Genomic DNA, 14,937 nt, shown 5'->3' on the forward strand with positions numbered 1-14,937 from the left:
TGCCTTCCCTCGAGGAGGTCTATCAGCGGGCTCAGCAGTGTCTAGGCAGAGCCTCTCTTACTCCTGTTGTTTTTTATGGTCCTGCTACAACAGCGTATGCCGTCGGAGATCGGTCTACCGTGGTGGTGGGACGTTTGGCCGAGGCTGTAGCCATGGCGGACGTACCATGGGTAGGGATTTCTCTGGTGGCAGGGGATATAGTGGCCGACCTCGTCCATATTGTACACATTGCAGGCGCGACGCCACCGTGATGAGACCTGTTATGTGCTACATCATGAGCGTCGTCCTCCGCAGCCATCTCATTTTGGGCGATCAGCGCACCTTTCTGCTCTGGACGACTCTGACCCTCGGGCCTCTTCCTCCGGATCCAGCCCGGCTGTACCATCTTTCACTCAAGCCGACTATGATGAGCTCCAGCGCCTACGCTTGGCCGCCCACCCTCCCAGTGCTGGCTTTGCACAGCCAGGTAGCGCTCCTGCCTCTCTTCTCAGTAGCTCAAGCTCCTGGATCATTGATTCGGGAGCCTCGAACCATGTGACAGGTACTTTATCATCACTCAGTTCTTATCACCCTCTTTCATCTCAGTCTATGACCCTCCCTGATGGCCGTACTACTCCCATTTCTGGTACTGGGAGTACCTCTCTCTATCCTGGTCTTACCCTCTCCTCTATGCTTTGTGTTCCCCAGTCTCCCTTTAACTTACTTTCAGTCAGCCAGCTCACTAAATATCTTAACTGCTATGTCTCATTTTATCCATATTACTGCTTATTTCAGGATCTTGCGACTGGGAGGACGTGAGGTAGATGGGTTGTATCGTCTGGATGGAGGACCCCCCATACAATTTTACACAGCTCTGCCGACACCTACCAGTGGCACTGCCGCCTTGGTCATCCATTCATTGAGCGCTTACGGCGCCACCTTTATAGTTTCTGTTCCTATTCAGTTTTTCAGTGCGAGGCCTGTGAACTTGGAAAACACCACCGTGTATCGTTTCCTTCTAGGCTTGTTAGTCAGGCCTCGCACCCTTTTGCTTTAGTGCACTCTGATGTATGGGGTCCCATGAGAACTCCTATTTTTGGATATAGATATTTTGTTGTTTTCATTGATGACTATTCTCGCATGACTTGGTTGTATTTGCTTAAAGATCGATCTGAGGTTTTCTCTGCTTTTTGTACTTTCATTCTGAGGTTACCAACCCGTTTGATTGTACCATCAAATGCTTGCGCACAGATAATGCTAGAAAGTATTTCTCCACCACCCATGGGTTTCAGGATTTTCTTTCCAGTCGAGGTATTCTCCACCAATCTTCATGTGCTCACACCTCTCAGCAGAATGGTGTGGCTGAAAGGAAGATGCGATCTCTACTCGATGGGGCTCGCTCTCTTCTTATTCAGATGCATGTTCCCAAGAGCTATTGGGGTGATGCAGTTCTTACTGCATGCCACCTTGCCAACCAGCTTCCGTCCTCGGTTCTTGGTGGCTCTTCCCCCTTTACTGTCTTATACCCTGATCGTGATCCCCTCCCTATCACCCCTCGGGTCTTTGGGTGTGTGTGCTTTGTTCACCACCTTCGTCTGGCTTTGATAAGCTGAACCCTCGAGCTGAACGGTGCTTCTTTCTTGGGCACTCCCATACCCAGAAAGGTTATCGTTGTTACAGTCCTCGCCTGCGTCGATCCTTTGTGTCTGCCGATGTCACATTCTTCAAGTCTAAGTCCTACTTTGTCTCCTCTCATGCGACATCTTCCCCTATTCATGAATCGGATGTTTCTCTTCCTCTTCCGGCCCCTCCCCTCTCTCCTCCTGTATCGGTCCCTGAGATTACTTCTGTCTATGATCCCTCCTCTTCGCTACAGGCTCCTGAGGCTATTGAGGCTCCTCCTCCTGCTCCTACACGGACATATCATCGCCGACCGAGGTCTGCAGCTCATCCTCCTCCCGCGCCATCATCCTTGCAGCCGGAGATCACACCCCCCACATCTCAGGTAACTACCCCCTCTAGTCCTACTTCAGATTCTCCCATTGCTTCTCATACTCGTTCTCACAGTATTGCTCACCCTATTTCCTTTGTTGTTTCGTATGATTCTCTTACTCCGATGTTTCGGAGTTTTGTTTCCTCTTTGTCCTCTGTTTCTTTGCCACAGTCTTTACCAGCTGCAATTGATCATCCGAGATGGCGTGCGGCCATGGATCTTGAGATGGAGGCCCTACAGGCCAATCAGACATGGGAGTTAGTTCCTCTTCCTCCTGGGGCTCGACGAGTTGGTTGCCGCTGGATTTATGCCGTCAAACACTTACCTGACGGTAGTATTGAACGCCTTAAGGCGCGGTTGGTGGCCAAAGGATATACTCAGACCTTTGGTGTTGATTATTTAGAGACTTTTTCGTCGGCCGCCAAGATTTCATCTGTTCACGTACTTTTCTCTCTGGCAGTTACACATGACTGGCCTTTGCATCAGTTAGATGTCAAGAATGTCTTTTTACATGGTGAGCTTACTGAGGAGGTGTATATGGAGCAACCTCCTGGGTATGTTGCTCAGGGGGAGATGTCCTCCTCAGTATGTCGGTTACGGAAGTCTATATACGGCCTCAACCAGTCCCCTAAAGCCTGGTTTGGACGATTCAGTGATGCTATCATGCGATATGGCATGAAGAAATGTGCAGTTGATCACCTTGGAGTGAAACCTGCGTCTGCTCCCATGGACCCAAATGGGAAACTCCTTCCAGAAGAAGGAGATTTATTAGATGACCCCGGCAGATACAGGAGACTGGTGGGTAAGTTCATATATCTTACAGTCACTCATCCAGATATATCATTTGTTGTTGGCGTAGTCAGCCAACAGCTCACCCCGTACTTTTCACTAGGCAGCAGTGATTCGGATTCTTCGCTACTTGAAATGAGCACCAGGGAAAGGCCTCATATTCAAGAAGCATGGTCATACCAAGGTAGAAGGCTTCTGTGATGCAGACTGGGCAGGATCTCCAACAGATTGGAGATTTATTTATTTTTTTGAAAAATAACATTTTTATTTCAATAAAAGGATGTACAGAGACTAGGGACAAGATGTCCCGGTGAATACATAACATCCATTTGTCTAACCCATCATCCCATAGATACCCCACCATCCCCCCTACGATCACAGAAATGCACAATCGTATCCGAAGGAACCACGCCCTCCTTGGCCAATAAGTCCGCCACTGAATTTGCAGACCGGTGCCGATGCTTGATGATCGGCCCAATAACGTGAATTAGATCCCGTATTTCAATCATTAAGTTTGTTAATTGCCATGGTCCCACACAGCGATTAGAAGCCCAAGATATAAAATTTGATGAATCACCCTCCACAAATAAGCGGCCCAAGGTTATGTCCCTTAAACCAGCGAAGGCCAAATAGTAATGCCCTAGCCTCCGCTTCATTTGAGTCGCACACCCCCGCAGGACCGGAGAATGACATGATCGTTTTCCGGCTTGAATCTCGTAACACTCCGCTGATCCCAGCTGGCCTGGATTTCCCATCAAGCTTCCATCAAAATTTAGTTTGAAGGTTCCTATTGCAGGTGCAACCCATCGAGGCATGGTACAGTTTTTCGGTCGTTTTTTCGAAAGCACAATGGCTCCATTCCTTAAGATCTGTGTTAACGAATAAGAAGAACCCCTCTTCCCGTGGCCCCATGAGATAATAGCAATAATAATAGCAAGACTTACAAAATGGTTCGGTTTGACCTTTTAAAAAATTCTATCATTTCGCTCCCTCCACAGAAACCAAGTAACCGCATATGGGATGGAGTTCCATAAAAGTTGACCAGCACAGCCAGTAAAAGCGTTCGGCCAGAATATGATAGTCTCCGCGATGCTATTATGCAAAACCCATTGCATCCTGAAAAATTTCAGGACCCCCATCCAGAGAGAGAGAGAGAGAGAGAGAAAAGAAGTACATGATCCAGATCCTCCGTGCTCTTGTGACATAACATGCACCAACTCGCAAGCTGGATACTCCTCCGTAACCTTTCACAAGTATTATGCATCTATGTGCCACAGTCCAAGCGAAAGCCGCAATACGCGGAGGAATGAAGGGCTTCCATATCCGCCATTTTGTCGATACCCTTTCTTCTCCCCCACAAATCTTTATGAAGAAGCTCCTAACTGAGAAGGCCCCGCCGCTTTCTGGCATCCAAATCCATCTATCTGCTTTGTTTAGGGAAAGATACTGAGAAGAGAGTAGTTGAAGAAGTGAGGTAAGGGAATCAATTTCATTATCTTTTAAATTGTGGCGCATACGGATGTCCCAGAATACTTCTTGCTCCATCTCCCGCACTAGATAATCGGATACTCTTGCCTCACGGTTTGTTGACAGTTGAAATAGATCTGGAAAAACAAGGGAGAGAGGTGAATCGCCGACCCATAGATCCATCCAGAACCTTCCTGCCTTAAATCTGACCCAAGGCCGGAATAATTCCCTAACCGAGGTAATAGATCGCCATGCCCCTGACCCCTTCCTGCCCTACAGATCTTTAGTCTCCCAGTCTCCCCAACCTCGTCCATATTTGTCCCCAATGGTTATATGCCATAGCGCCACCTTCTCCACCCCGAATCTCCAAAGCCATTTACCAAGTAAAGATTTATTCCTAGATGTAATCTTCCCAACACCCAAGCCCCCTTGCCTTTTGGGCTTGCAGACTTGCTGCCATTTTCATAGGTGTTTAAACTTCTTGTTCCTCCCTTCTCTTCCTTCCCATAGGCTATGTTCAGTTGCGTTCCCTGGAAAGCAAATCCCTGGAAAACAGCTTATTTTTTCCCTAACAAGACAGAATTCTGGTGTTCACTTGCTTTCCAGGGAAAAAATAATATCAGATGTGGAATTTATTAAATAAACGAAAAGATTACGTGGAAATGGGGTTTTTCCCTCTCCATCGGGATTCTTTTTCCCACAAAATATATCGGATTTGCTTTCCAGGGAAAGGAGAGACGAGAGCTTTCTACGGTTTTGTCTAGGCTAGGGTTACAACACTGCATCCTTCCGCGCGATCCAACAGTGCCGGAGACGGCCGAACAACGACGGATTTCTAGTCCCCCATCTGAAACCAAGGTACGCCTCTCTTTTTTTTTTCCATTTTTCCTCTCCATTTTCGTTCCTTTTGGTCTTCTTTTTTGCTGTGAATGGGTTTTCTTTGAATGGGTTTGCTGTGAATGAGTTTTCCGTGAATGGGTTTCATTTGCATGGGTTTGCTTTGAATGAATTTGTTGTGAATGGGTTTCCTTTTGTGTTTGCTGTGAATGGGTTCCTCAAAATGGGTTTGCTTTAACTTTGAATGGGTTTGCTTTGAATGGGTTTGTTGTGAATGGGTTTACAATAGGGTTTTCTGTGAATAGGTTTCCTCAAAATGGGTTTCCTCAAAACGGGTTTGCTGCAATGTTGATTGGGTTTGCTGTGAATGGGTTTATAATGGGTTTGCTTTGAATGGGGTTCCTTTTGTTCATTCCTTTTGTTCTTCGCCACCTCTTTTGGGTCAAGGTGGGTTTGAGGGCTACAGTTGGAGGGATTCGAGGTGAAAAGGAAAGATCCTTTTTTTTGCTAGGTTTTCATGGCTAATGCAAGTCTCAGACATACCTTTCTCTGATTTTTTTTCCATTTTTTGGTCGAAAGGGCTGAAGGATTTGTCTGATTTTTTCCTTGGGCAAGGACTGCTTTGTTCATCTTTCTCATTACTGTTTTTGTACAGATTTTCAGCATTCTGTTCTAAATGTGGGTTCATCTTTCTCATTATTCTGTTGTTAATGTAGGTTCATCTTTCACAATAAACAAAACCCCTCTTTCTGATTTTGTTCATCTTTCTCATTATTTTGTGTTGGGACCCAAAACCCCTGTTTTTGTGTTCTTTATGTTCATATATGATGTGTTTTTCTACAGATTTTGAGCATTCTGGTCTAAATGCGGGTTCGAATGATGAACTGGGTTTCATCAGAACTGGATGATGAAACCCAATACATTTATACTGTTGGATTTTCACTTGTTATGGAGTTCGAAGGAGATGTAAATGTCAAAATGTATTTGGGTTATGATCGATCTCTGATACTTTTGGCTTTGTTTTTTTTGTCAGAAGCAGGGCTTTTTCTTCGGCTTTTTCTTCGATCTCACCTGTGCACGCTTCAGTCACATTTGGTACGGAGTAAGAGATGTAAGTTCCCTTGCTTCACATGCTATATGATTTTGTTAGGCTCGACTTAATGGGAGATTAATTTCTCCCTTGCTTCTCCGTTATTGAATATAACATCTCTCACATATTTCTTCTTTTTTTTTGGCAGACTGTCCTCTCCGTCACAGAACGACGTTTCTGTTCTCCCACTCCTATTACTACTATTCCGATCTTGAGGTATATTCTTCCTCTATAAGCCCTATTCCATGTCCTGTTTGGGGCTTCTTATGTTTCTTGGTTGTGATTGCTTTCGATGTGGTGCATGTTTGAAGGGTGATTCTGGGTGTTTGGGTGGTTGGGAGATTGGGTGTTTTGTGGTTGGGAGCTTGGGTGTTTTGTCCGAAAGGAGATTGTGGGTGTTAATGAAATGAAAATTTTCTGTTGTAGGGCTACCATCATGCCGCAAGAAGCAGCAAATAGGAGGATGATTATTATTCGAGCTGCAGCGGTAGTTATGGCTGCGGCGACTGCAATATTACTTAGGATTAGACGAAACCAAGTGCAGAATAGGACAAGAGCCCCTTACGAATCAGGGTACCTAACCCAGAGGGATTTTGTTACACGTATCACACTGGCAGAGAACCACTGTGTCGCTCTGCTTCGTATGGATGTTCGCTGCTTCCGCAGTTTTGTGGCCATTTTCAGAAACATGGCCCTGCTCGAAGACACAATCCACTATTGTGTCGAGGAACAAGCGGCGATTTTCCTACACATACTTGCACACAACGATAGGAATCGCAGTATCAAAGCATCCATTACACGGTCATGGGCGACGGTTTCAAAGTATTTTAACAAGGTTCTGGATGCCGTGCTAAGCATTAGGAAAGTGTTCATCTTACCTCCTTCAAGGGAGACATCAAGGCAAATCGCTGAAAATCCGTACTGGATGCCGTACTTTAAGGTACCAAGCATAATCCGAAACTGTATTTCTTAGTAATTGATTAGGGCCCTAGCTTCAGATGTTGACGGTTAATGCTTACAATGTAGGATTGCATTGGTGCAATCGATGGGACTCACATACATGCAAGAGTAAATGAAGATATCGAAGGCAGATTTTGGTGTCGTAAGGGATACCCATCACAGAATGTGCTCGCTGCATGTGACTTCGACATGAAGTTCACTTACGTGTTAGCTGGGTGGGAGGGGTCGGCATCAGACTCACAGGTCTTGGCATCCGCTTTATCGAAGGAGAATCCCATTCTGTGTCTAACAGGTGGTTAATAAGACTTTATTTTCTACACCTTTACTTTATGGTCTGAATATTATTGCTTAATGAAATCCTTCTTGCGAGTGTAGGAAAATACTATCTTGCTGATGCTGGGTACCCATGCCTAACGCATTTTATAACTCTATTCTGCGGCCCTAGTTACCACCTGAACGAGATCAGGGGGCGCATACCTGGATCTCCTGAGGAGTTATACAATCAAAGGCATTCAGCAGTTGGAAATGTAATCGAACGAACTTTTGGGGTCCTGAAGAAGCGATTCACCATAATAAATGTGCCACCCATGTATCCTTTCAAACGCCAGGTGGACATTGTGTTAGCCTGTTTCTGCGTCCACAACCACATCAGGAGGGAGATGCCTAACGACATGTACATTGATGTGGTTGACGGTGAGTTGGTGGTAGCCCGTCCAGAGGAGATTCCGCCACCTATTCCTTTGGCAGCTATTTCTAGGGCCGAGGATGTCAGAGTGGGAGGATTAATCCGTACCGGCATTATGGATCATTTGTGGCGTGATTTTCAGCAACGCCGTGGTCATTTGTTCTTTCAAACTATGTTTTATTATCCGCTTTTGGGTTGTATTAAACAATGTGTTGTTTGTTACTATGTTTTTGGATTGTTTGGTACGGAGTTTTATTATGTCTTTTTTTATTCGACTTTTGCTTGTATTAGACTTTTGCAAAATAAGTGTGTGATGGTATGATGTTTCATAATTAAACAGCGTGACAGGTAAGATGGCATCTACTTCAGAGGTTGACAAGGGAAAGAAAAAAAATAACCATTGGGGAGACGATGATGATAGATCTCTTGTAGCGGCCCTATCTAATCAAGTTGCCCAGGGCAACAAGAATGATAACGGGTTTAAAGAAGTTGGCATCCACGCGGTGGCACAGGAGCTTACCCTTAAGTTTGGAAGGGAAATCACAAAAGACCATGTCAGGAATAGAATAAAGACCTTGAAAACCACCTACAGGGCTGTTCACACTATCCTCTCTTAGCGGGATAGGCTGGGATACACAACTATGCAAGATAAGTGTTGAGAAGGAAGTAAAGAATAAATACCTAAAAGTAATCTCCAATTTACTTTTTGTCTAATTAGTTTCCTGTGATTACTTACAATTGTCTAATCAGATTCCTGTTATTACTTACAATGTTCGGATTTTTTTAATAGACTAATCCCAGACATCTTCGGTATTTTAACACCCGTTATCCGTTGTACGAGGAATGAAAGTATGTCTTTGGGGAGTCACATGCTACAGGGGAGTTCACTAACAACAGCCATGGCCCTGAACATGATGATCTGCGTACTTTTCCATGCAGCGGGCCATTAGGGCTCGACGATATGGTCGACAGTTTCCCCCCTGTATGTACTCCTTCAGGTCCTTCACGTACCAGATCACGCCATTTTTCTCCTGTGAGAGAAAATACCAGCATGGGGTACAGTGACTCATCCCCTTTCAAAGAGCCTACTCCAGGTAGCAACGAAAAGAGAAGGAGGCAGGTTGGTGATGCGAAGCTTTCAGCGGATATGGATAAGTTGTCCGACAGTATCAGGATGATGGCTGAGGCCATCACATCGACTTCTGAGGTGCACGACCTAGGATTGCTTAAAGACTCGGTGATGAGCATGCAGAGTTTTTCCTACAGGGACCGAGTTAGGGCCTATAACTACCTCCATATCCATCATAAGGAAGCTGAGGTATTCCTTTCCCTGGAGGAGGAGGGACGTCATGAGATATTGATCGGCATTTTGGAGAAGTAGTTTGATCGTCACTGGTTTGCCTTCTTAAACTCTTTTTGGCTTTCTTTATGATGGGTTGACTATTATCAGACTTTTTGTGGTTGGGATCATTTGGTTATGGTTATGGTGGGTCTCTTTTTGGCTTTGTTTATGGTTGGTTGACTATAAGACTTTTGATGTTATGGTTATGTTTATGGTGGGTTGGTTGACTATTAGACTTTTGATGTGATGGTTATGTTTATGGTGGGTTGACTATCAGACTTTTGATGTTATGGTTATGTTTATGGTGGGTTGACTATTAGACTTATGTTGGTGGGTATGTGGGGTTTTATTTTCACTATGTTGGTACCTACTATTTGTGGTTATAATCATGGTTTTAAATTTCGGTGGGGACCGAAATCGAAATTTCCCGAAATCCCATTTTTCGCTAAATACCAAATTTCGACCGAAATTTCGGGAATTTCGGAAATTTCGGTTCGGTTCGAAATTTCATTTTTTGGACAATGTTACTAAATTTCGTCCGAAATTTCGGTTTTCCAAGGGACCGAAACCAGTATTTTAAACCATGGTTATAATGAGAAATTTATTTTATGTTTGGTTTGTTATTGGTTATCTAACAGGTTTTATTAGTACTTGGATCTTATTTTATTTGCTTGCAGGGTAATGGCGAAAATAAAATTTTATGTGGTATTCAAGAGAAGACAGGAAGGCGTATATGACAATTGGCAAGACTGTCATGATCAAGTCAACAAGTTTAGTGGAGCTTGTTACCAGTCGTACGGTACTAGGGATGAGGCAGAGGTTGCCCTTCGAGCATTTATACGAGGCATTAGTCAGCCCAGGGCAGAGACCAGCCACACTCCTGTGGATTCCCAAGCCTCCACAAGTTCTCAGGTGACTACTTCCTCTTCCACTTACTTTTTTTTTGCGGGCTTTGTTGCTTTGCTTGTAATTATTTAGGCCTCTAATTATGACAGATAGTGTAATGTGGATTAAAATGACTTTTTATGTTTATGTTTCCAACCACTGTGTAATTGGCAAGTGAACGAGCGAGGGAAACCTTTTCCTGCATCTTTCTGAGGATTTCCTGCGCACATGAACACGAGCAGGAAACATGTTCCTTCACAGTTTCCCTGGATTCCTTTTCCTTTTTGCCACGTCAGATTCCCTGGAAACCTTTTCCTTTCCTTTAAGGGGAAAACAAGTGAACAAAACCAAAGGAAGTCTCGTTGCATTTTTCGATACGGGCACTCACCTTTGCCGGAATTTTGAACAACGACATATAATACACCGGCATATTGGCCAGTGCCGCTTTGATAAGAGTATTCCACCCACCAAATGAGAGATATTGCTTCTTCCAGGAGGCTGACTTCTTTTCAATTCTTGCAAGTACCGGGTCCCATAAACCAATCTTAGGAATGCCAAAGCCAAGAGGTAACCCGACATGAGATATTGGAAAAGAGCTTGTCTCACACCCCAGAATTCCAGCATGTTGCCTTACGGTTTCTTCACCCAAGTTCACCCCAGCAATAGTACTTTTTGAGAAATTAATCTTGAGCCCGGATGCCATCTCGAACCAGTGAAAAACCCTCCTCAGATTATTCATGTAAGGTAAACCCACTTCCAAAAATATCAGAGTATCATCCACAAACTGAAGATGCGTGATTAACTCCGAATTTTTTGAAGCTGCAAGACCCTTTAAGAACCCCTTTTCCTCCGCCACAGATATAAGCCTACTAAGCACCTCAACCACGATAATGAAAAGATACGGTGATAGTGGATCACCCTGCCGGATGCCGCGTGAGCTATTGAAAAAACCCTGTGGACATCCGTTTATGAGAATCGAAAAGGAGGCAATTGATACACAAGAGCTCATCCACTTCCTCCATTTATCCCCAAAACCCATTTTGCTTAGTACAAGATCCAGCATTCCCCAATCGACATGGTCGTATGCCTTTTCCAAATCAATATACGCGATTATACCACAGTCCCCTTGTCGTTTCATTGTATCCAGAACCTCATTTGCAATTAATACCCCATCAAAGATCTGCCTTTTATAGACAAACGACCTCTGGAATTTCGAGATTACATCGGCCATGGCTGTGCATATCCTCATAGCCAACACCTTGGAGAGAAGTTTGTAGAGACTATGCACAAGACTGATAGGCCGAAAGTCTTTCACTTCGGTAGCACCCTCCTTTTTGGGGACCAAAGTGATGAAGGTAGTATTGAGGCCCTTGTTCAGAATGCTCGTCTCATGGAATTCTTTGAAAAAACGCCAAACTTCCGATTTCATCAAATCCCAATACCGAATCTAAAAGTCAACCGGGAATCCGTCCGGGCCAGGCGCCTTATCTTTCTTTAATGCCTGCAATGCTGTTTCGATCTCCTCCATCAAGAAATCCCTTTCCATCCATCCCTTTTTATCCTCACTTATTCTTTTAAATGATAAGTCGCCCAGTTTAGGCCTCCATTTATGAGAAGTATAGAGTTCTCTGTAGAAGTTCACTATATAATCATAAACGCGAGGCTTGTCCTCCACAAATTCTCCATTAATCAACAAGCAATTAATCGAGTTCACCCTTCGCCTTGCATTGGCCATCTTATGGAAAAACTTTGAGTTTTTATCCCCCGCAGCTAGCCATACCGCCCTCGATTTTTGTAGCCACGATATCTCCTCCCTTCGAACTATTTCTTCATATTCAAATAAGATATCCGCCCTGCGCTGCTTTTCCACGTCCAAAAGGTAAAGATCAGCCTCCTTCTGTTCAAGGCCTTCCAGTTCCCTCAGAATATCTTCCTTTCGGCTATGTTTTAGGCGTCTATCCAGGGACACCCATGCCTTGATTTTATCCTTTATCGCCTGAAGTTTTTTGCAGATCACAAAACCCGCCCACCCATTGAAGCAGGGCGAGTTCCACCAATCCCCAATCTTCCCGTCAAACTCTAAATCTTCACATAGTGCCATGTCCCATCGAAACGGAGTAGGAGCGCCAGAGAATTCGCTGAGCTCTAGCAGATAGGAGATCCACCACTGGATATTTGTACCTTAGTTGGCGGCAATCTAGTGTCGTGGAAAAGTAAGAAGCGGGACATAGTATCAAAGTCAAGTGCCGAATCAGAATATCGTGATATGTCTCATACCAGTGGGGAGCTTATTTGGTTACGTTCTCTCCTTTCAGGGATTAGTTTCTCTTCATCTGCTCCAGCTCAGCATTATTGTGACAATAAAGCTGTTATCCATATAGCTACAAATCCGGTCTTTCATGAGAGAACCAAGCATATAGAGGTTGATTGCCACTTCATTCGCCAAAGGATACAAAGAGGCGAGATTCATGTTTCTTTCACGAGATCTGCTGATCAGTTAGCAGATGTGTTCATAAAGCCCTAAGCTATACAAAATTGAGTGACATATGTAACAAGCTTGGAATGTACAATATATACATTCCAGCTTGAGGGGGAGTGTTAGAAGGTGTATTACATAGCATTACAAAGCCTAAAGGCATAGTAGTCATTTGTATGTTCTCTTTATATAAATAGAAAAGTAAGGGGGAGGAAACTAAGTTCTTCCTCTTCTCTTCATTCTCTTCTTTCACTCTAACACCTTTAATAAAAATGGTTACCTGACAAGTGGCAACTGATGATTAACATTAGGTGATGTCAAACTTGTTTTCTTGAAGGAAACACAGATCAGTTCTATATTTCATGTTCGGACCTCTAACAGCAAACAGCGCAACAGATCCCACCCCACCCCAGAAAGACATATACAGACACACATGGGCACATACACACAAACGAAAGAAACAAATTAGGAATCCATAGCATCTCCAAAGACTATTTATGAGTTGCTCTTGTCTACCTACTTTAACAAAGAACCATGAATTGCATCCCCAGACAGTCTTAGGTATCAATACCCTCTTGTTTCATCCAGAATGGATGAAACGCCCCATGCTAGTCTCAAGCCCAGTACAAAAGACATGCAAGTTCGATATGAAAGGACACATGCACACACATTAAGTCAATTCCCCAGATTTTAAGGGGCTACTTATCTGGTTCTTAGAAGCGAGCTAATGCAATAGCTAACAAGGATATAGATGAAACTAAGGTTGTGAAGGCAATAAAAAAATCACCAGAGATGCAGAAAAACTAACCACATATACCAATTTCCAAGAAGAAAAATTAATGTATCCCTTGTTGATGAATCAGAATAGGAGAAAACTTAAAAAAGTCACCTGTTCTTCGTCGTTGCTTCGCAGTTTTGACAGTAGACAAATCCCCTTTGTTGCAACTAACGGTTGTACTCACATTGCGCTTCAAGGATGAACCTTTTCCAGGTCCTACTTTTTGAATGTTCTGACCATCAACAATGACCAGTTTCACTGAGCGAGAATCACTTCCCGGTGCTTTACCAATTACTGAAACTGTTGTTGAAGGTGAAGACGGATAAATTTCTCCCTGAGAAGGCCGTTTCCTTTTAGTCTTCTTGCGATCTTTCAAAAGTTGGTGCTCCTTCATGGCAAGATAAATTGGTTAATTCAAATGGTGTAGATGACTACCCGGCTACCCGCACATGCACAAGTAATAAAAACTTGAACTACATGAACTAAGGGAATGTAGAACTGCCAAACTAACCAAAGCCTCTACAAATATCTTAAACCTCCGAGGCTTCAAGTGAAGCTTTGAAGCAGTGCAGCTATACTTTTCAAGTAAAGACCACCTGCAACAAAATTTAAAGAATTTATGTTACTCCACAGAAGTTTACAGTATCCCAGAAACAATTAGACACTACAATACTGATAAAGAAAATATATCAAATGATCATTAGAATAGAAAGGTAGAATAATCATTTAAAACACATTAAGTGGATTCAACTTGATCGAATTTTAAGTTTTCACAATTAAGACAATGGTCTTAGTCGAGTCTCAATAGTGACGGTCAATGGGTGAGTTGACTAAAGGCAAGAGTGATTAGACCAAGACATGAAATCAAGGTTCTAAATTTCAGTTTTGGTGTCGGTTTCGGCCACCACTGAAACCGAAATGTTTCAGTTTCGGGCCGAAATTTCGGCTGAAATCATGTAAAAATATGATTATGATTTTTTTTATTTTTTTTTATTTCAACCGAAATGTCTAAAATTTCGGTGTCAACCAAAATGAAATTTCAACCGAAATTTCGGCAACATTTCGGAATTTCGGTGAAATGTTGGTAAAATTTCGGCGAAATCTTGTAAAAAAACAACTTCATGTGAATTTCGTTTCGGTTTGTGCTGAAACTGAAATATTTCGGCCAAAACGAAGCGTTTCGGCCGAAATTTAAAACCATGCATGAAATTCAATGAAATTTTAAGTTTTTTTTTTAGAAGAAAAAAACAGGCATTTAATGTAAGATTGTAAAACTGCGACTGCATTTCTTGTCTTATTTGTTACTTTTAAAGGGTTAAAAGCCTTGACACATGAAATCACCTAAGGTTAATCATTATAACAGAGTTTTATTTATAATCTGAATATTCATTACTTGTTCTCTACAAAGGCATTAACTAAATGTGCAAACAAAACATTCCTTGTAGAAACATAGAAAAGAAAAATGCCCAAAATCTTTACCAATAAATCCACCATATGATACATAATACATGTAATGGTAGCACCCAAAAGGGTTTATAAGTGATTAAAACTCTCCATCTATCTCATCATTCAAAAAAAAAAATCAATCCATCTAAATGAAATCAAAATAAATAAAAAACTAAAATTAAATGAAAACAAACTAAGATTAAAAGAAAA

At 43.0% G+C, this 14,937-nt stretch overlaps 1 protein-coding gene across 2 annotated transcripts in view; it reads right to left on the minus strand.

Annotated features, from left to right (window-relative positions):
* Positions 1-14,937, minus strand: part of TKI1 (TSL-kinase interacting protein 1) — a 29,867-nt gene that overhangs the window by 4,896 nt on the left and 10,034 nt on the right. For both annotated transcript variants that reach the window (XM_077390862.1, XM_077390863.1), the window contains exons 6-7: positions 13,793-13,877; positions 13,393-13,669 (exon numbers count right to left, since the gene is read on the minus strand). In XM_077390862.1, coding sequence (XP_077246977.1) covers positions 13,393-13,669; positions 13,793-13,877 — 362 coding nt within the window. The remainder of the gene's footprint in view (positions 1-13,392; positions 13,670-13,792; positions 13,878-14,937) is intronic.

This window comes from Tasmannia lanceolata, unplaced genomic scaffold, assembly GCF_043159265.1.
Source record: "Tasmannia lanceolata isolate RefF3 unplaced genomic scaffold, GAP_Taslan_0.1 ptg000011l, whole genome shotgun sequence".
In the NCBI taxonomy this organism is placed as follows: domain Eukaryota; kingdom Viridiplantae; phylum Streptophyta; class Magnoliopsida; order Canellales; family Winteraceae; genus Tasmannia; species Tasmannia lanceolata.